This window comes from Zeus faber (genome assembly GCF_960531495.2).
Source record: "Zeus faber genome assembly, chromosome: 19".
Taxonomy (NCBI): Eukaryota; Metazoa; Chordata; class Actinopteri; order Zeiformes; family Zeidae; genus Zeus; species Zeus faber.
Window position 1 is genome coordinate 16707086 of NC_137206.1, and position 18385 is coordinate 16725470.

The 18385-nt window shown below is 48.2% G+C and overlaps 1 protein-coding gene across 1 annotated transcript; it reads right to left on the reverse strand.

Annotated features, from left to right (window-relative positions):
• Positions 1-4183: 4183 nt before the first annotated feature.
• Positions 4184-17987, reverse strand: rdh10a (retinol dehydrogenase 10a). Its single transcript, XM_080019956.1, has 6 exons — positions 17476-17987; positions 16384-16619; positions 6276-6374; positions 5040-5218; positions 4438-4542; positions 4184-4335 (listed from the first exon to the last, which is right to left on the reverse strand). The coding sequence occupies exons 1-6, from the start codon at positions 17759-17761 to the stop codon at positions 4212-4214; spliced, it is 1029 nt and encodes a 342-aa protein (XP_079876082.1). The 5' UTR covers positions 17762-17987; the 3' UTR covers positions 4184-4211.
• Positions 17988-18385: the final 398 nt, after the last annotated feature.

The following is an 18385-nucleotide window of genomic DNA, read 5'->3' on the forward strand; positions in this document are numbered from 1 at the left end:
GTCCGACAACAGCCGCCCAAGTGACCGATGGACTCGGCAAGCGGCTACATCTGCTCGCCGCCGGGAGGTGCCAGAGCCGTTCCCAGGCATTAGCCGCGGATCCCCTTTCCAGGTACGCTGACGGCCCGGCTTCAGGCGATGGATCGCCGTGCCGTGCCGTCCAGCTAATATGGGAAGTGAAGCTTAATGCCCAAAATAGAACAAAAAAATCAATTTGACTGTGGAGCCAGTCCCATGCCATGCAAAAAGCAGGTGCCGGAGGCCATTGATTTTTCCATCTAAATGATGTGCTATCGACCCTCCTCCACCACCATCACCACCACCCTGTGATCTAAATTAGAGCTCAATTAACAGGAGGATAAAGGACTGAAAGGAATCCTTTAAACATAGACGAATAACCAGCAAAGGAAGCCCGAGCCAACATCCTAATAGTTTTTCAGTTTGGTCGGCCAAGTATTTTCATATAAGGAATTTGAGATGGGGACGATGACAATTAGCATTAAAAAAAAAATTGATATAAAATAAGATAAATGGGTTTGCTAATTAAGATGCTCAGAAAAATTCTATAATAAAATTAAAAACAAAACATAAAATTAAATTAAAATGGCCAAATAGACTGTGGCGGGATGAAGCGCCTGAAGCCGCCGTCGCCGCAAAGAGAAGCCCACGCTGAAGATGGGCGCCGGGGAACTCTCCCGCCGCGACATCCACCTGTCCGGCGGAGATATGAGCGGACGCGGTGGAGCTTCTGGAAGCGTTCTCCTCTCCGACGTCCAGCCCTTTGTCCGTCCCTCGCGACAGTTTTCTGCTTCCACTTCGAATATATTTACAGCGGTAACGGACCGACGCTACTTTTTCCGCTACTCTTTAACGTGGAAACCTTGTGAGTCCTAACCCTTCAGATCAGATCCATCACCTTTACAGGACTTTGTGGTTTTGGGTATTGAGATTTTGTATCGGGGACATTATCCGATACAAAACCCGATTCAGGGGCGATACCGGGTCCATATCCTATAATAGTGTCTGAATCGTGTTTTCCATGAGATACTGTTTCTATATTATTTATGTTTGTTTCTGTTGAGCGTCAACGGACAAAATTGCCATAAAGACTCAGCTGAGTGGTTTCAAGTGCTTCTTTTAGAGCTTTTTTATTAAACCTTTTTTTTTTTTTTTATTGATCTGCAGCAACCGACAGGAGAGCAGATTCGATGATGAGGATCATGAGGATGATGATGTTGTTCCGATACAATACAAGAAATTAAAATATTAGTGAGTTAGCCGTCACCGTACCGACGACATCCCAGTGTGATCTAAGCGACCTCGCGGCGTCCCTCAGATGAAGGTGTGACTCAGTGGTGACCTGCAGAAGGGAGGGTGGGTGTGGGGGTGGGCGTGGGGGCGGTGGTGACAATGGAAAGTGTCTGTTGGTCAACGCGGCCGGAGGATCCTGTTTCCGGCCCACTCTGCTGAATAAGCCGCCCCGAAATAAACCCGATGACGAAACAGCTCGTCAGCGGCTTTCTCGGTAAGTTGTTTCTTTTCCCGATTCTTTTCCGAACGTTTCCTAACGCCTGCCGTGGTGAAAGAGAAGCCTCGGTTCCTCGGTATATATAGTGGATTTTTATTTATTTATTAAAAAAAAAAAAATAGTAATAATAAATAAATCAGACCGTTAATCATCAATCCTCACCACGTCATATTCCCTGTGTGTGAAAAATGTACTTGGCAGAATAAACTGATCCTGATTTATAAATGGTCCCGAAAAAACAAACCCTAACTGCACACTACATTAACCTCAATATTTTACGCACGCCCAATGTAGTACAGGGCTGAACCATATCAACAAGATAAAAATGTTTATATTGATACCTTGATATCGATTATCGGAAAATATTTTGGTGCCCGTTCAAGACGGGAACAGGTGCATTGTGGGGGTGGGCGGATCAATACCAAAAAGTATCGATACTACCAATACTACGTCTCGTTTTGAACATCGATTCTAGGATCGATGGCAAAAAAAAGGGATCGGTTTTCTCTCGATACGCTTGCTCGGTGGTGAGTGCCCACGCCCCATTTACCATTTCACCAAACAAAACCCATAATGACCATCATTGTTTATGGCGATTCCTGCCCTGGTGTTACTTGGTATCGGATCGACACCGGATTTTGGGGCGTCGTCCGCCCCGGCTGCACTGTTCGGGACGGGCTGCGTTGCTGCGCAGAGCTGAGTGGCAGAGCCCTGAAGCCCCGCCCCGCTGCTGCTGTTTGCGTGTTTATCAATGTTACACGTGTCCAAATTGCACCAAATTCGCCCCCGCACATCATTGGGTCCCCAGCAACGCACCCGTCAAGTGTAAAGTAGACTGGATGAACGGTTGTCGAGATAATCGAGAGACAGACAGAGATTCCTCCCTTTATAAGAAGATATTCACACATTATAAAAATGAGAAACAATTAGCAACGTGGCTATTATGATAGAAGTCTATGAGGTTCAGAAAGTTGAATTACATTTGACTATATCACGATATATCACCTGGCATTATTATGTAGTATTGTGAACTCAGAAAGAAAATGCATCTTAAAATATGAAGTTTGAGCAAGGAGCCAATGAGGAGACACCACTTAATAATCTAAATCACTTTATTAATTTAAGTTAGGTAGAGACACTAAACATTGGAACCACACCTGCTCCGCTATGGAGCAGTCTTCAGAAAATTAAAAAAAAAAAAAAAAAAAAAAAAAAAGCGGCTAATGGCAAACTGTCGACAAATGGCAAAAACTAAGAGGTAGAGACTTTAGGCTCATCGCTGGGACGGGAGGAACGAGGCCTATTGGAATGTAGTTGAAACTTAAACTCAAAAAAAAAAAAAAAAAAAAAAACTGTCTTCCCCAAAAAAAGAATATAACATATTCATACATCAAATATTATGGAGACAGCCGTTTTGGGGCGACTGGGGTATTCACAACAATTTAACATTTACATTTTCACGGTAATTGGACGAGGTGAACGATGGACGGAGAAAGGGAGAGTCACATTGGGGGCAAAATAACAGTCATGAAAATAAAATTGGTAATATAGGTGGCGAGCTAGTGTCCTAAATCTTCCCTTGGTCGATTTGGAAGGTCTGGGTAAGCGGTCTGCTCTCATTTACACCCCATGACGAGTCATCAGCTGTAAATGAGTCGTTGGTCGTTGATACGCTGTAAAACATTAACTTGAAAAAATAAAGATTCTTTTATTTCTTTTTCCTCTTTAATCTCAAGATGCTACATGCTTTCCTCCCCCGGGACTTATTCGAGAAAATAGTCAACAAAAGAGCAAACGATCAGACGCTGCGGCATCCCCATCCGAACCACCCTGCGAAATACCCCACACGAGCCCAAACGGCCGTGGAAGCGTCCCTTCCAAATGCCCTGTGGCCCGCGCGCCAATGCAACGTCAGTAACATCCCCACCCGGGATGTGCGCACGAGTACACGGTTATCTCACAACACTCAACTAGAAAAAAAAATTAAAATAAAAACAAAACTTAAATAAACAATGACAACTGTAACATTTTGGATTCGCTTTTGCAGAATCGGCGGCACAAGCTTCAGTCGGAGCGTTTAATTTGCAGACCCATTTGAATGGAGTTGTGAAGGAGGGAGAGGAGAGCCTCTAGGGGGCGCAACGCGTCGCGTGGGCAGTGAACAGAGTCAGTAATTACAGTGCATGTCTACAAAAAACAACAAGAAACAAAACAAAAAAGTGACAGATTTTTTTTTTCTTCTTACTGTTCTTACAGTAACATACTGTATATTTCCACAAAGACTAAATAAGGCTGGTGACTAAAATTACGTAAATAGTTAATTATTGAATACCTTTTTTGTATGATTTGAAACTAGTGACACGGTATATAGACATTGGTTTCTTTAAACAAAAAAAAAAAAGACATAAGAGACAAAACAAAGTCAATAAATCCTTTGTGTAGTACACAGCTTTCTTTGTTCCAGAGGAACAATATGGTAAACCTTTGCTCAATGCAAGTCTCTCTCTCTCTCTCTCTCTCTCTCTCTCTCTCTCTCTCTCTCTCTCTCTCTCTCTCTCTCTCTCTCTCTCTCTCTCTCTCTCTCTCTCTCTCTCTCTCTCTCTCTCTCTCTCTCTCTCTCTCTCTCTCTCTCTCTCCTCCTCTCTCTCTCTCTCTCTCTCTCTCTCTCTCTCTCTCTCTCTCCTTAGATCCCGTTCTTGGCCTCGTTGTTGTTCATGGCCTCCTTCCTCTGGGCCAGGAAGGGGTACATGCACTTGTCGGCGCCCAGGAACCGGTACATGCACACGATGGCCTCGAAGGGAAGGATGCTGCAGGAGGGGCGAGGAAGGAGAAGACGCAACGTTAGTCGGTGTCAACTTCTTCCGATGAACACAGATGACCGAGCGCCGTGACATGAGGTGGATTCCGACCTTTTCATGAAGTTGACCATGTAGACGATGCGAGGCGTGCAGATCATGGGCTGGTCGGTCAGGATGGCCCTCATGGCCTGCTTCACGCAGAAAGAAGGGCTCGATCTCCTTCCTGCGCAGGCGGGGACATCGAACGCCGTTAAAAATCAGAAAGACGCAGAAGCTCGACAAGCGATCAGGTCATGCACGAGCCGGATGTGAGAGGGCGAAACGGAACGAGGCTGCTTGAGGAGAGATTCCTTCACCCACTGGAAATATAGAATGTTTCATTTCTACGCTGATATTTCTATTAAATGCTTTTTTTTTTTTTTTTTTTTTTTTTAGTTTCACTGTACAAAAAAAGAGAGTCACTGACGACCAACCACAGTCAAGTTCCTTGTATTCCCCGTTTCTACTATCGTGGATGGTGGATTTGGGTAATAGCACCGTTCGGAGAAAACATTGAAGAAGGAATTTGATGAGAACCCAATACAATACTGCTGCTCTGAAGATCAGGTCGTGTTTGGAAGGCAATATATGAAGTGCATATTACCAATGATGAAATTAAATCTCTCACCCGGCGAATGAAATAGTCCAAAAAAACAAAAAAAACAAACGGTCACTCTGGTATCAATGTGCGACGTGGCGTGTCGGACCTGATCCTGCAGCCTCTGAACATGCCGGTGTCGACCAGGTAGGGGCACACGAGAGTCATGTTGATGCCGTCCTTCTCCGACGCCTTCAGCTCGTGGCTCAGAGATTCATGGAACCCGATGGCGCCGAACTTGCTGGCACAGTAATCCTGAAGGAGCGAGCGCAACAAAAAAAGGAAGAAAAAAAGGGGGGGGGGGGGGGGGAGAAGAACAGGTTAGCCCTGTAAAACATCGAACACAGGCAGCGGCCCACGCCCAGGATCACGGTGAACATTATTAAAACACGCCGGCAGGATGGGCGGGCGCTCGCACGTGCGCACACACACACGCACACGCACACGCGCACACACACACTTAATGGCACGGCCACAAAAAATAAAAAATAAAACCCGGAGCAACGCCTCCCCCTCCTTCTAAAGTTTCATTAGCATTCTTCTCCCGTGCATCAGAAAGACCGCTTGGTTGGCGGGAGCGTTTGATGTGGTTCACCGTGGAAATAATCTCTTTAGAAATTAAATAAATAAAAGAAAAGGTTTTAAACACAGATGCACGTCGGTAAACACGGGGCGGACTAGGAGCGTCGGCTGTTCCCAGATGAATAGCCGCTGCTACGAATGAAGCTGACACGCAGCTATAAAAACTAATTCAGTGGAGGCGCGCATACACACCACAATTCAGCGGGGGGGGAATATCGAAAATATTGAAATAAAAGACTCCTGGGCGGGCTGGCCATTTAGTCCTGCCATAGTTATGGAGATGAACGAGCATTCTCAACATTTTATCATACATTTAAATAACACAAAAAGAAACTTTGGAAGGGGGTTAATGAAATGAGCTATAAGGAGGGGAACCAAAACCAAGTCCAATGGACGGCACTGTGACCTGAATACTGAGTGGAGCCCCGAGTCGCTCACAAAGCGGCGATGAAGACGTCTCAGTCCTTCAGGGAGCTGTCGGCTTACTGTGGCCCCGGGGTCAGAGCCAACAGGGGCCCCCACGCCCCCGCTGCCCGAAACAGAGGGCTCTGGAAGAGGCTCCCCGACGCTCATCTGTGTCCCTCAATTTAACGGGTGGAGGGACGAGCAAGAGACAGGCGCTAACCCTTCCCCGGCTCCGCACCGCTGGCTGGCATAAAGGGCTCCTTCGCAGACAAAGGGCCCCCGGTGGGGATGGAGCGATGGATGGATGGATGTGTATGGTACTAACCTCCACTCCAGCTGTGCTGAATAAACCCAGGGAGCTGGCAACCGTCACAATGTGTCCATGATTCAGCTCCAGCATCTTGGGGAGGAAGGCCTTGGTGGTCTGTAGGGCAGAGAGAGCGATGAGGGAGGAAAAATAAAAGAGGAAAGTTAGTTTGAGTTGGGAAGGTTAGTTCGCCTCAGTCTTTGCCAAAGCCCTTTGATGCGCTCTTCTCTTCCTCCGTCACAAGTCCCCCCTCTCTCTGTTCTTTTCTCCATGGTGATGCAGAAAGTGGCCCCTGAATGAGAATCCGGGCGCTAAACTGTACCTAAACAGTGACCGCGGGAATACTCTGCGTGTGGAAAACACAAACCCCACCAGCGTCTTTGGACACCCAAATGTGGAGAGCAAGGGGTAAAGTTTTTTTCCCATTGCACAACCGTGTGTGTGGCACTGTACACCACCGTCCTGTTCCCACACAGATCTGGTACCCGGCCTTGGGCCCCGGGTCTAAAGAGCCGCTGACAGCCCCAATCACTGGACTCTGTTCACTCAACACTTCCCCACAAAGCGCTTCAGCCCCACGCCCGCCCGCCCCCTCTTCAGCCTTGGCCGGCGCTGAGCGGACAGGCAAGAGAACAATCTGCGCACCAAGTGGAGCAGTCGAGATGAAAGCGCGTCGCGGACGGAGTGGCCCCCGAGCGCTTCCGCCGCGGGGTCCAATGAAGGCCGCTCAGGTGGCGAGAAGAAGGGGATTGAGAAGAGCGAGGTAGGAGTTCCGGTCGATTAACCCCGCGGAGCCATTTCCTGCGAGTGCTGGACCCAGCGGGGGCCAATCAGCAGGTGTGACACATGACTATGATAGGAACCGACCAATCACTCTCCGATTACCAAGTCTACACAACACCCAGCAAGACCTTCCTGAGGTGTTGGAGCTACTCAAGTCGGAGGTTTCTCTTCGAGTTTCTCTCCTGGGGGGGGGGGTTACGTTACATTGAATACAACAAATTTAAACGACGACAATCCAAATAACGGGTTTGATAAGAGACAGCTTCCCCTTATCTGTGTGAAAGGATGGGAAGAGAAGTACCGAGACATAGTTAAAACCCACGCGCTGCAAACAGAGTCGGAGGGAGCTCGGTACCAGGTAGCGCGGCGATGCGAGCGTTGGCAACGGAGGCCTCATTAAAGCCGAATTTCCAGATCAGCCTGACTTTATTAGACAGAATGAACCACTGCAATTCTTGTGGGTGTGCAGCTGTATTTGACACCAAGGATGGCTTGAGACGCTTTATATTCTCCCCGCGTTGCCAAGAAAATAGCGGTATTAACAGTAAATCAATTCCAGGCAGGCGGCGGGTTGATTGAGGGGAAACTGGCACGGGGCGATCCCTTGACTGTTTATTCTATAGCCAGGTATAACTGATCTGACTCGGCTCCAAACATCTGCACTTTTCCAGGACATTAAATCTGAAATTGCTACAATATTCGACTCATCAAGCATTGGGGGCCCCGAGAGAGAGAGAGAGAGAGAGAGAGAGAGAGAGAGAGAGAGAGAGAGAGAGAGAGAGAGAGAGAGAGAGAGAGAGAGAGAGAGAGAGAGAGAGAGAGAGAGAGAGAGAGAGAGAGAGAGAGAGAGAGAGAGAGAGAGAGAGAGAGAGAGAGCTGCGAAAATAGCTGTGAAAGGCCCCTCAGAGCCCGGATGGCAGGGTGTGAGGGTGGCTGTAGCGTGCGAATGAAGCATTAGCTGAAGACATACCCATACCTGGTTCACGCCAAGGCCTCCAGCCCACTCCCACGGGACCCACCAGAAGGGGAGGCCGTGACTTGGGCCTGGCAAACAAAGCCATGACTAAGCTTGAGCAGCAAGACACAATGGGACGCCCTCGCTGACCAGTTTGGAAAGTGGAACAGGATAGCGAGAGGTGGGACACGGAAGGGCCCGGGACTAACCGTCCCTGCTCTTTCTGTTGCCCTCCAATGATATCCTGCCTCTCATGGCAGCTTTGGCATGCGGGTATGACCCCCACTGACCTCTCAGACACGAAATGTGTGAAAGCAAACAGGGGCTCATTTCTTACATCAGAGCCACCGTAATTGGGACTCAACGCTCCCCGTTACGCTAAATTACCCGGCAACACAGCCGGGCCTCCTTCGCCCACGTAGGGGTGCCCTGCCCACTGCGCACCCTAATTGGTGTTTGCCCCAAGGAAAATTTGAACCACACAAAGCTTCTTGCAGCTGGGGTGTCAGGCTGCATTAGTGCTCATGCTTGACCAACAGGAATATGAACAAAATATTGCCCTTTTCCGTAGGACCAGATGGCCATTTAATTGGGCTGACCTCTCCCCCGACGGGCAAGAGGGAGGAAGAGAGAATGCCCCAGCTCAAATCCCCCTAAAGACGAATCCACTATTGATCATGGGATTTGACGGGGCAGGCCTCATAGGTTGCCTTGGAAACGGACCAGCAGCATATCAGTCCTGAAGTGGACCGGCTCTGGGTGAATTGCAGATCGTTCGCGTTGTGTTTGTCGGTCTGACGTAAATCGGGTTTACTCCGCTCCACCCTCCACGGCTTCCCACTGATCGTGCAGGTGCAATCTACTTTACCTAACATCGAACCGCGTTAACAAGCCTGGGAAGTAGTCCCCCTCCTCCCCTTACATTAGAAAGGTACATGTACGGGGGGGGGGGGGGAGGTCTGACATGAGAGTATCCTCAGATGGCTGCATTGAGTGATACAGGTGCACCAGGCCTGGGGAGGGGCTCAAATACAACCAGTCAAGTAGGACCCTTCTGCCTGGCTGCCTCCTTTCTCTGGCTACTTCAGGAATGTGGCCCGCAGAACTTGGCTCTTGTCGCCTGGCATCTCGTCAAGCTGTTCCGCAGACAAGAAACCAATTGTCAGATAAAGTGGGTCAGGCAGTGGCTCGCCATTACCCTCTTGCCGTGGCTGTGGATGGGATGGCGAGGGATGGGGCTGCCTTCCTTCCTCTTTTCTTCCCACTCGTCTTTTCCCGCCATGTCGCTCTGGCAAGCCCCTAGGCGTGGGCGATTGGACGAATATATCAGCCATCGGCGATTGTTTGTGCAATTTGTCTTTTATTTTGCTAATTTAATGGTCGGTCTCGTCGAGAATTCAACTCGAGAAGAAGGATGGATTTTTACCAATGTTTAAAACCTAGTGTGTTGCCGCCGACTGATATGCGTCGCTTCTCTATGTCATTTACTTCCTGGTGAGATCACATGTGGCTTTAATTATATTGGAAAGTCCTCGCTGCTGGCGAACGAGGTGGCTTTGATTTCACATTGATTTCATCACACTGAGCCAATCAGAAGCTCGATTACTATCTACCACGAGGCTGGGGCCGATATTCGATAGTATGGAACATCACGATATTTGCCACCATATGCGTTATTTTCACAGTATTGAAATATCGCTTCCCCCTCTGTCTGCGGGACCACAGGGAGCGACGGACGGAGCAGCAGAGCGCACAGACAAAGCTCCTTCACTTGTGCACAAAGAGGACGTATGTGGACGTATGTGCACAACAATGAGGAAGCAGATGGAGGCGCGATGCTCCGGTGATTAAGTTGCAGCTTATCACTTGAATTACGAAATTATATTATAAAAAAAAAAAATGTAATTACTGTTATACAGACCTGTCACGCTTTGACCATGAGACTCACGCATATCAACCAATTCACATGCCACACCTCGTATTTCTCATGCTGAGAATCCTAAAAGTAAAGTAGCCTTTTTTTTTTTATTATTATTTTTTTATTCTACGTATATATTTCCTCACTTGCGCTTGCTTGGTGCCAGTCACTGTTCGCGTGGTGAACGGGAGATCCCTTCCACGCGCACGTTATGTGAACGCCCACACGCGGCTTAGTTGGAGTGGCATAAAGCGATCCATTCTCCGTGATCCGGCTCAAAGGTTCACGGTTTCTCAGGAGAAAACAAATACAGAGTGTTTTCATTGTTAATGTATTTATTGTAATTGAATGAAACCAAACCACTGACGAAAATATTGTGTATCGCGATATTTGGGCGGGAAAGCATTGCGATAATAAAAAAATTGAATATCACCCAAGCCTATCCACCACAGTCAACCAACCAGAGGGAGAGGTTCTTGGACATATCCAATCCACTTCAAGCCATGTGCAGCTTTTGGATTGTGTTGACGCTTTAGACCAGCGTATGTTTTGCTAGTTTTTTTTCTGCATGATGGTTGCAAAGAATTGTCTAAGGCCAAGTGGAGAAAGTGGAAATTTTCTACACCAGCATTGGGAATTATTTTTGCAGACAGAGGTGCGGAGCAGCAGGAGATTGATCCGAGCCCGACCAGTGACAATGGTTCTCAAAACACGCAAATATATCGGCTATCGTCGGTTTGGTTGATGGTGGCCAGCAGGAAAATTGACAAAATTGCCCAACCCGACTGTGCACCTCCGTGCCCGGCCCCAGATCGCCATGATCAGCCAGATCTTCCGGACAAGTGGGAATTTCTGCTCGCTGCACACAGACACCTGTTGAGTAAACGCTTCAAGATGGCGAGAGGATCCTTTACTTTGATGTGCCTTCGCCGAGCAGACCAGCACAAAACCAAACCACACTGACTGGGGACACTGGGAGAAATGACTCAACATTCCCAGCACACCTCCTGCTCCCTGCACGACAAAGTAAACAACAGATGAGTGGCTCTCGGAGCATTATTCATTTCCAGCTGGACCCATTAAAGCATCAAGCAAATTAAATGCGATGATGACCCCGTGCCTCATAAAAAATAAAACCTTGAAGGATCGGGGGATTGAGTCAATACGCTCGCGCGTGTGTGGCAGGGTCGGAGAGGCGGAGCTGGCCTCCATGACTCCCCTGCAGCTGCACTGACTGCCTCCGAATATCAGACGAAGGGGAGTCGGTGGAAAAAGAATGGTGTGTGGGGGTTTGAGCCAAACTGCTCTGGCAGAAGCCCACACGTATTACAATAACCACCCACTTCCTGCTCATGTCTCCAATCAGGCCCATTCCCACTGCACTATCCAAGAAAATGAAAACTTCCACGTTGGATTAAAAAAAAAAAGAGAGACATTTCTTCAGCTGTGAACCTGCTGTCATGTTGCTTTGTTAAAAAAAAAAAAAAAAAAAAAAAACCTGTAGAGAAAGGAGAGTATTTGGGGCCTGGATATGGGGGGGGAGGGGGGTGTTGCCATTATATTAATCAGCCCCAAGTGTTTCACTGAGTGCCTTATTATGGTGGTTATTGTGGATTATTTCCCCCTGAACGAAAAAATACCAGACAAGCCAATTTAGTTGAAGTCTTTGACCATTTTTCAGATTTTTGAGCATTTCTCCCGTTTTTTTTTTTCCTTCTCTGAACTGCATTTAAAACGCACACTGACACTCTATATCCCCTCACACTGTTGGGGAACAAAAGAGGATGCGCTCAACAGAACAGAGCAAGGAATGAACGATGACTCATCTCCGCAAAATGAGGAGAACTGGAGAGTTGAACCGCATACCGCTCAGGAAATAAAAACGTTAATATTCCCATTAAAAAAATAAATAAAAAAAGTGACATCCACTTCTAATATTATGACGAGGCCCGGTTATCTTACGGCACCTTAGTCATCCAATTAAAAACCTGTTGCAAAACAAACACATCAAAGCAATGCACTGTGGGCCACCTGCATGTCCTGTAACTGTGCCATGGTGCAGAGCATCTGTGTGGGAGGGGAAGCAGACAGGTCCCTGTTAGTCTAAGCTCCATTCATCCAGCTTGTGTCTATAATGAACCACATCCTCTATTCTGCCTGTCGCCATTCATTACGCTCTTCTTTCATCTGGCCCCCCCTTAAAGAAACTATGCTCTCAGCAGAACAAGGGAGAGCACAAGCCCGGACCCCTAATGAGAATCCCCAACCTGCCACCCAACCACTGGATCCTGACTTCAAGTCTTGGACGGGAGAGGACGCCAGTGGGAAAGCGCCGAAAATTGCTGAATGAGTTGTGCGTCGGGGAGGAAATAGACAACCTGCCTAAACAGAGATTTTCATGCTCAATTAGGGTGCTCCAGATCACTGGCTTCACTGAGAAGGAGAGCAAAAAAAGACCCCGTGGCCAAAGACTGAAGTCAATATCCTCCGCTTCACCAGATACTTTTTTACTTTTTTAATGAAAACAACCTTAAATTGAATGGCCAATTCAGAGCCGCCGTGCCAGCAGGTCAAAGACAGACTCCCGAGGCATGCGGATGGCTTCACGGTATGCCTCTAAACAAATTAATGGTCATTGATCAACCACTCGCGGGGGCGGACCCTCTGCCAAGCACCGCAATCACCTCTGAAAAACAGTTTACCAACAATTAGAGGAGGAGGAGGTGAAAGCAGGGCCCTCCCCCCCAATACAAACACCCTGCCCCCACTCCCATCAACAGGGATATGCTTCTCAATGAGCCTCTAATTGCCATAGCTGGCCACTTTCTCCGCCTGTCCACAAACACACGGCGCTGCTGCCAGCGAGCCATGGCCACAGCGTGGCGGTTCAAGCGGCAACCCGCGCAACCTGAAACCCACACAAACAGTTGATCTTCGGGGCCTTGGATTGTTCCGCCAGCCGAAGCACACCACAGCCCCGACCGCCGATTTCCATCGCGGGGGGGGGGCGCCGCTATCCGAGCAGAGGAAGCCTTGGTTACGGGAGGCAAGACTCGCGGTGTGTGTGTGTGTGTGTGTGTTTACGTCAGTGATGCCTGGTGTCGTAACGCCGTGGTGGTCAGTAAACGTTGTTCGCCGCCGGTGGAGTTTGATCGTCAAGTGCCGGCCTATCTACCTGCCGAGGGAATTTACAGCCACTCTGTTGGTAGCCGCTCCATAACTCCTAGCTCTAATAAAACGGCAGAAAAGGGGAACTCATTGAGCTGTGCTACGCCATCAGTGAGCAACGGACTGCTCACCCAGACGGATTTCTCATTCTTGCTGGAGATTTCAACCATGCTGACCTAAAGTCAGTGTTTCCAGCACTACACCAGCACGTTAACTTTTCCAACAAAGAGAAATAATACACTGGACCTTGTTTACACAAACCACAAAGGAGCATGCGAGGCTGCCCCCCTCCCCACCTCGGCCTCTGACCACTTCACTGTTAGGTTAAAATCCAGCCTACAGACCACGGTGAAAGTCACAAAACTGGTTCAGAGACGGATACATGTGTGTGTGGCTTAGGGTGCTATCTCTGCAATCCAGGACTGTTTTGTCACCGCTGACTGGGCCACATACAACCAACACACTGACATACAGGAGTAAACCAAAACTGTGACAGTGTTTCCATTATCGGGTAATTGCCGGTTTTTGAAGTCCCCCATATTTAAATCTCTCTAGTCATAATGTCCGGTGAAAATAATTCCCTCTAAGCACAATTTGTATTAGTGCTGGCCGATAAAACGATAATTATGATCATATTTTTTACCCCGATGTCAAAATAAATAAATAAATAAATAAAATAGACTTGATAATTTCAATTTAAAAAAAATAATAAAAATTTTCAGATTGTTAATTTTCGCGCTGGGCAAGTTGCAATGGAAAGCCAATCAGTCTGGACAATCTAAAGCTGACCTTTTACCTCTGGCCAATCACGTTTGTCGATAAAGAAATAAGCCCCGCCCCGCTCCTGTGGACAGGTAACGCTTGTAGACACAGTAGACACGGAGCGGAGACAGAGCCACAGCGTCTGGAACTATGAGGAGAAGCAGAAAGATGATGTATCGTTGGGACACATACATCGTTTTTTTTCGGATATTTAAGTTTCAGACCCATATCAGACGGTAAAATTCATTGTGTAAAATATGTCTTTTAATTTCAAAGGCAGCAGAGACACACTGAGCCTGCGGCAGGGGATCAAAACCATCATGGACTATAAACCTCCACCACAGGCCTGTGATAGCAACATCTCTCTGCTGAACCATCTCAACGTCTTTGCGCGTTTTGAAGCGCAAAACAACATGTCTGCACAAATGACACCACCCCCTCTCAACGACCAGGCTTTGTGCCTTTCCCCAGCCAGCGGGAAGAAACCCCTCTCCATGATTAACTCCCCGCAAGGCTGCCGGTCCGGACAACATACCTGGTCGTGTGTTGAAAGATTGGGCAGAAGAGCGCAAGGATGTCCGTACGAACATCTCCAACACGTCCTTGAGTCAGACTGTTGTCCCCACATGCTTGAAGGCCACCGTCCTGCTTCAACGACTACCATCCCGTCGTACTGACCTCCACCATTATGAAGTGCTTTGAGAGACCGGTCATGCACCACACAAAATCCATCCTTCTTCTCACCCTGGACCCCTTTAAGTTTGCATATCGTGCCAACCAGTCCACTGATGATGCAATCTCCTCAGCCCTCCACTTAGCCCTCACCCACCTGGACACTATACACAATACCATCATCCCTCTGCAGCTGATACGAAAACTGGACCTGCTGGGCCTGAGCACCTCGCTCTGTAATTGGATGTGGATTGGTAAATGGATACTAGACTCTCACTGAAAGAAGGCAGTCCGTAAGGATCCGCAACACATCATGCACCACCACACTGAGTACGGGGGCCCACCGAGGATGCGTGCTCAGACCACTGGTTTTCACCCTGCTGACCCATGACTGTGCGCCAAGTTACAGTTCCAACCACTTTGTAAAATTTTCTGATGACACGACTGCGGTGGGTCTCATCAGCAACAATGACGAATCGTAATATAGGAATAAGGTGACCCAACTGGCAACGTCGGTCAAAGATAACAATCTTTCCCTAAATGTAGGGAAAATAAAGCAGACTGTAACCGACTACCAGAGAACCCACACCCAACACCCCCCGCTGACTATCAACGGTGCTGATGTGGAATGGGTGAGCAACACCAAATTGCTGGGTGCGTACATCACTGAGGACCTCTCCTGGACGAATGAAACTGCATCACTGGCCAAGAAAGTCCAGCAGCATCTTTACTTCCTCCGGAAGAAGCAAGAGTCCCGGCCCCCCCATCATGTGCTTCTCCTCCCAAGGCATCATAGAGACCACAGTGACCCTGCAGCGCATAGTGAACGCTGGGAAGATCACTGGTGCTTCCCTCCCCGCCCTCCTGGACATTTACAACATCCGCCTAGCCCGCAGAGCCACCAGCATTGCGAGTGACCCCACCCATCCCTCACACAGCCTCTTCAGTCTCCTGCCATCTGGGAGGAGATACCAGAGCCTCAGAGCCCGCTCCGCCAGACTGTGTATCAGTGTCGTACATCAGGCTGTCAGGATGCTGAACTCCCTCCCCTCTGCCTCTGAAGAGTCTGGACTGTAACTTACCCATCGCACTCCCTACACGGCCAACAGCGTCCAGCCATAATAACTTTCACACACACACACACACACACACACACACACACACACACACACACACACACACACACACACACACACACACACACACACACACACACACACACACACACACACACACACACACACACACACACACACACACACACACAACTGTTATAAAACTGCTGCTTATTACTCATCCTGTGGATGACATTGTTTTGTGCCTTGTTATTGTTCCCCCCTACCCCCAGCCTAACTTGTAAATATTTAAACTTCTCAGTACTTAAATAGTTTGTGTTGTAACTTGTATCTTAAAACTCTTGTTGTTTTCTTGAGTAGTTGTATATGACAATACCGGGGCCTGAGATTAATGCCATATAGATCCTCTATATGTGTTGTACATACGGCAAAATGGACAATAAAGCTGACTTTGACTTATCATCCCCTTTGAGATCATCCCCAGTGCAGACGAAGCCAAACAGCTGCATTTACAGACATCAGGCAAACCCCATGACTCTCATTGGCAAAACGAAACTAACTTAATCTGATGTTGCAAGGGAACTATTTATGGCCACAGAAGGATAGGATTATGAATCTGCATGCAAGACACAGTGGAAACATTCCAGGGAAACTGGCACGCAGTTGATAACATTGTGCTCATGGAAACCGAGATGGATGTCGTTTTGAGATCGACAACATGGTCCACGAACAACTCAGAATGAAAGGGCAAATACATTGTCGTTTTGAAGCGTGCCGGTTTCCCGAGCTCACCCAGAAGTGTGCGTGGCAGTTGACCACCATGGTCCTCTCGATCAGCTCGTCCGGACACTCCAGGAGGTGGTGGCCGGAGACGACCCCGGCGTTGTTGATCAGAATGTCCACCTCCCCCACCTCACGCCGCACCTTCGCCGCCGTGGAGTACACGCTCTCCCGCTTCCCCACGTCGCACACATAGGTGTACACCTGCGGCTGGAACGGGGGGACCTCCTCCACCCCTCCGACGGGCCCTGCGGGTCAGGAGGCATGACCAGAGAGATTGTAGCACCATCATGGCTTTGTTTATTTATCACGCAATGGAATTATATACAGGATGGCCAGTTCAACAATCAGGTAAAAGGAAGCAAGTGAGATATATATATACATACATACATACACACACACAGACCGTAAAAATGGAGGTGCAGCTATTTGCAAACAAGCAGTTTTGAACATATGCATCTGTGTAAATACTTTATAATACTACTATATATATATATATATATATATATATATATATATATATATATATATATATATACACACATACACACACACACACACTTTTTCATTGGTTGTTATTTTCATATCCAACAGCTTTCGTGAGTCTGAGTAAGTGTCTAAGTAATGAAATGCATGCAGGGTTACATGATGGGACATGATGACTGCTTACATTATATTGTGAATGAGCAGTGGAATATTGAAAGTTGTGTGTGTGTGTGTGTGTGTGTGTGTGTGTGTATGTATGTGTATATATATATATATATATATATATATATATATATATATATATATATATATATATATATATATATATATATATATATATAGAAACCAACTTTGAACCTTTTAAAATCAGTTTTGGAACTTTACCCCAACAATTTTCTTTTTTCAATTCAAGTTCTCGTGGGACAATTTGGATCCAGCCTGTGTAGCACAGTGCAGCCGCCCCTATCTGTGGAACTTGAACCCTGGATCACTCCAGTCTGGAGTGATCCAGGGTTCAAGTCAGAAATCTTTAACTACATACTGTGTAATATGAAAGTGCTATTTAAACCCCGCAATCTGTGGAAAACAAACAAAAAAATAAAATAAAGTGCATCTTACCGTCCTTTGGCGTGGGGCTGTCCAGCTCACGGTAGATCTGCCGCACCATGCCGGCGGTCTCCTCGTTGCTCTGGCTGTTGATGTCCCACAGCACCAGCACGGCTCTCCGGCGGGCGAATTCCTGGGCGAACAGCCGGCCCAGGCCGCCCCCCGCCCCGGTGATCACGCACACCTGGCCCGCCACGCTCTTCTCCTTCGGCCGCACCACCCACTTGGCTCCGGCCGTCACGAAAGCCCACAGCACCTTGAGGAGGACCACGAAGAACTCCGCGATGATGATCATCATCTTGGACCGGGCGGCGGGTCGACTTCGGCGAGCGCGGGGTGAGTCGAGAGACGCCGGAGACGGAGCGCACGGAGGGGACTCGGCTGGTCCACTTGTCACCGGGAGCGCAGACAAGGCGGAGCGGCGGGCCCCAGCTATTGAAGCTCTTTAAAAACCCCCAAAAATTGCTGAAATTAAAAAAAAAAAAAAATGTTGCCAAGTGAAGGAGCCTCTCAGACCGCGGAAGAGTCGCCTCTGTCGCCACAGCGGGTCCCTGCGAGCTGCCCTCCTGAGCTTCCCTCAACTAATCCCGACCTGGAGCGCATCTCCGCCGCTTTTTATTCAGTCCAGCCGGCGGCGGCGGACCCAGCAGGACGAGTGGTGCAAGACTCGCGAACGATTCGTTCGGGGCGAACCAATGGGGTTTTTTTTTTTTTGTTTTTTTTTTTTTAATCGCTCGGACGTTGGAATTGACCTCGGCAAAAAGGAGTGGGACGGACGAGCCAGTTCGTCCGCGGGTAAAGTGGTCGCAAGCACCGAGGACTCAAATTCAAGTCCGGCGCAAAGAACGATCCGAGAACTTCACGGATTTTCCACCCCCCCCCCCCCCCCCCAAATAAATGATGATTAATAATTCAAAAGTAA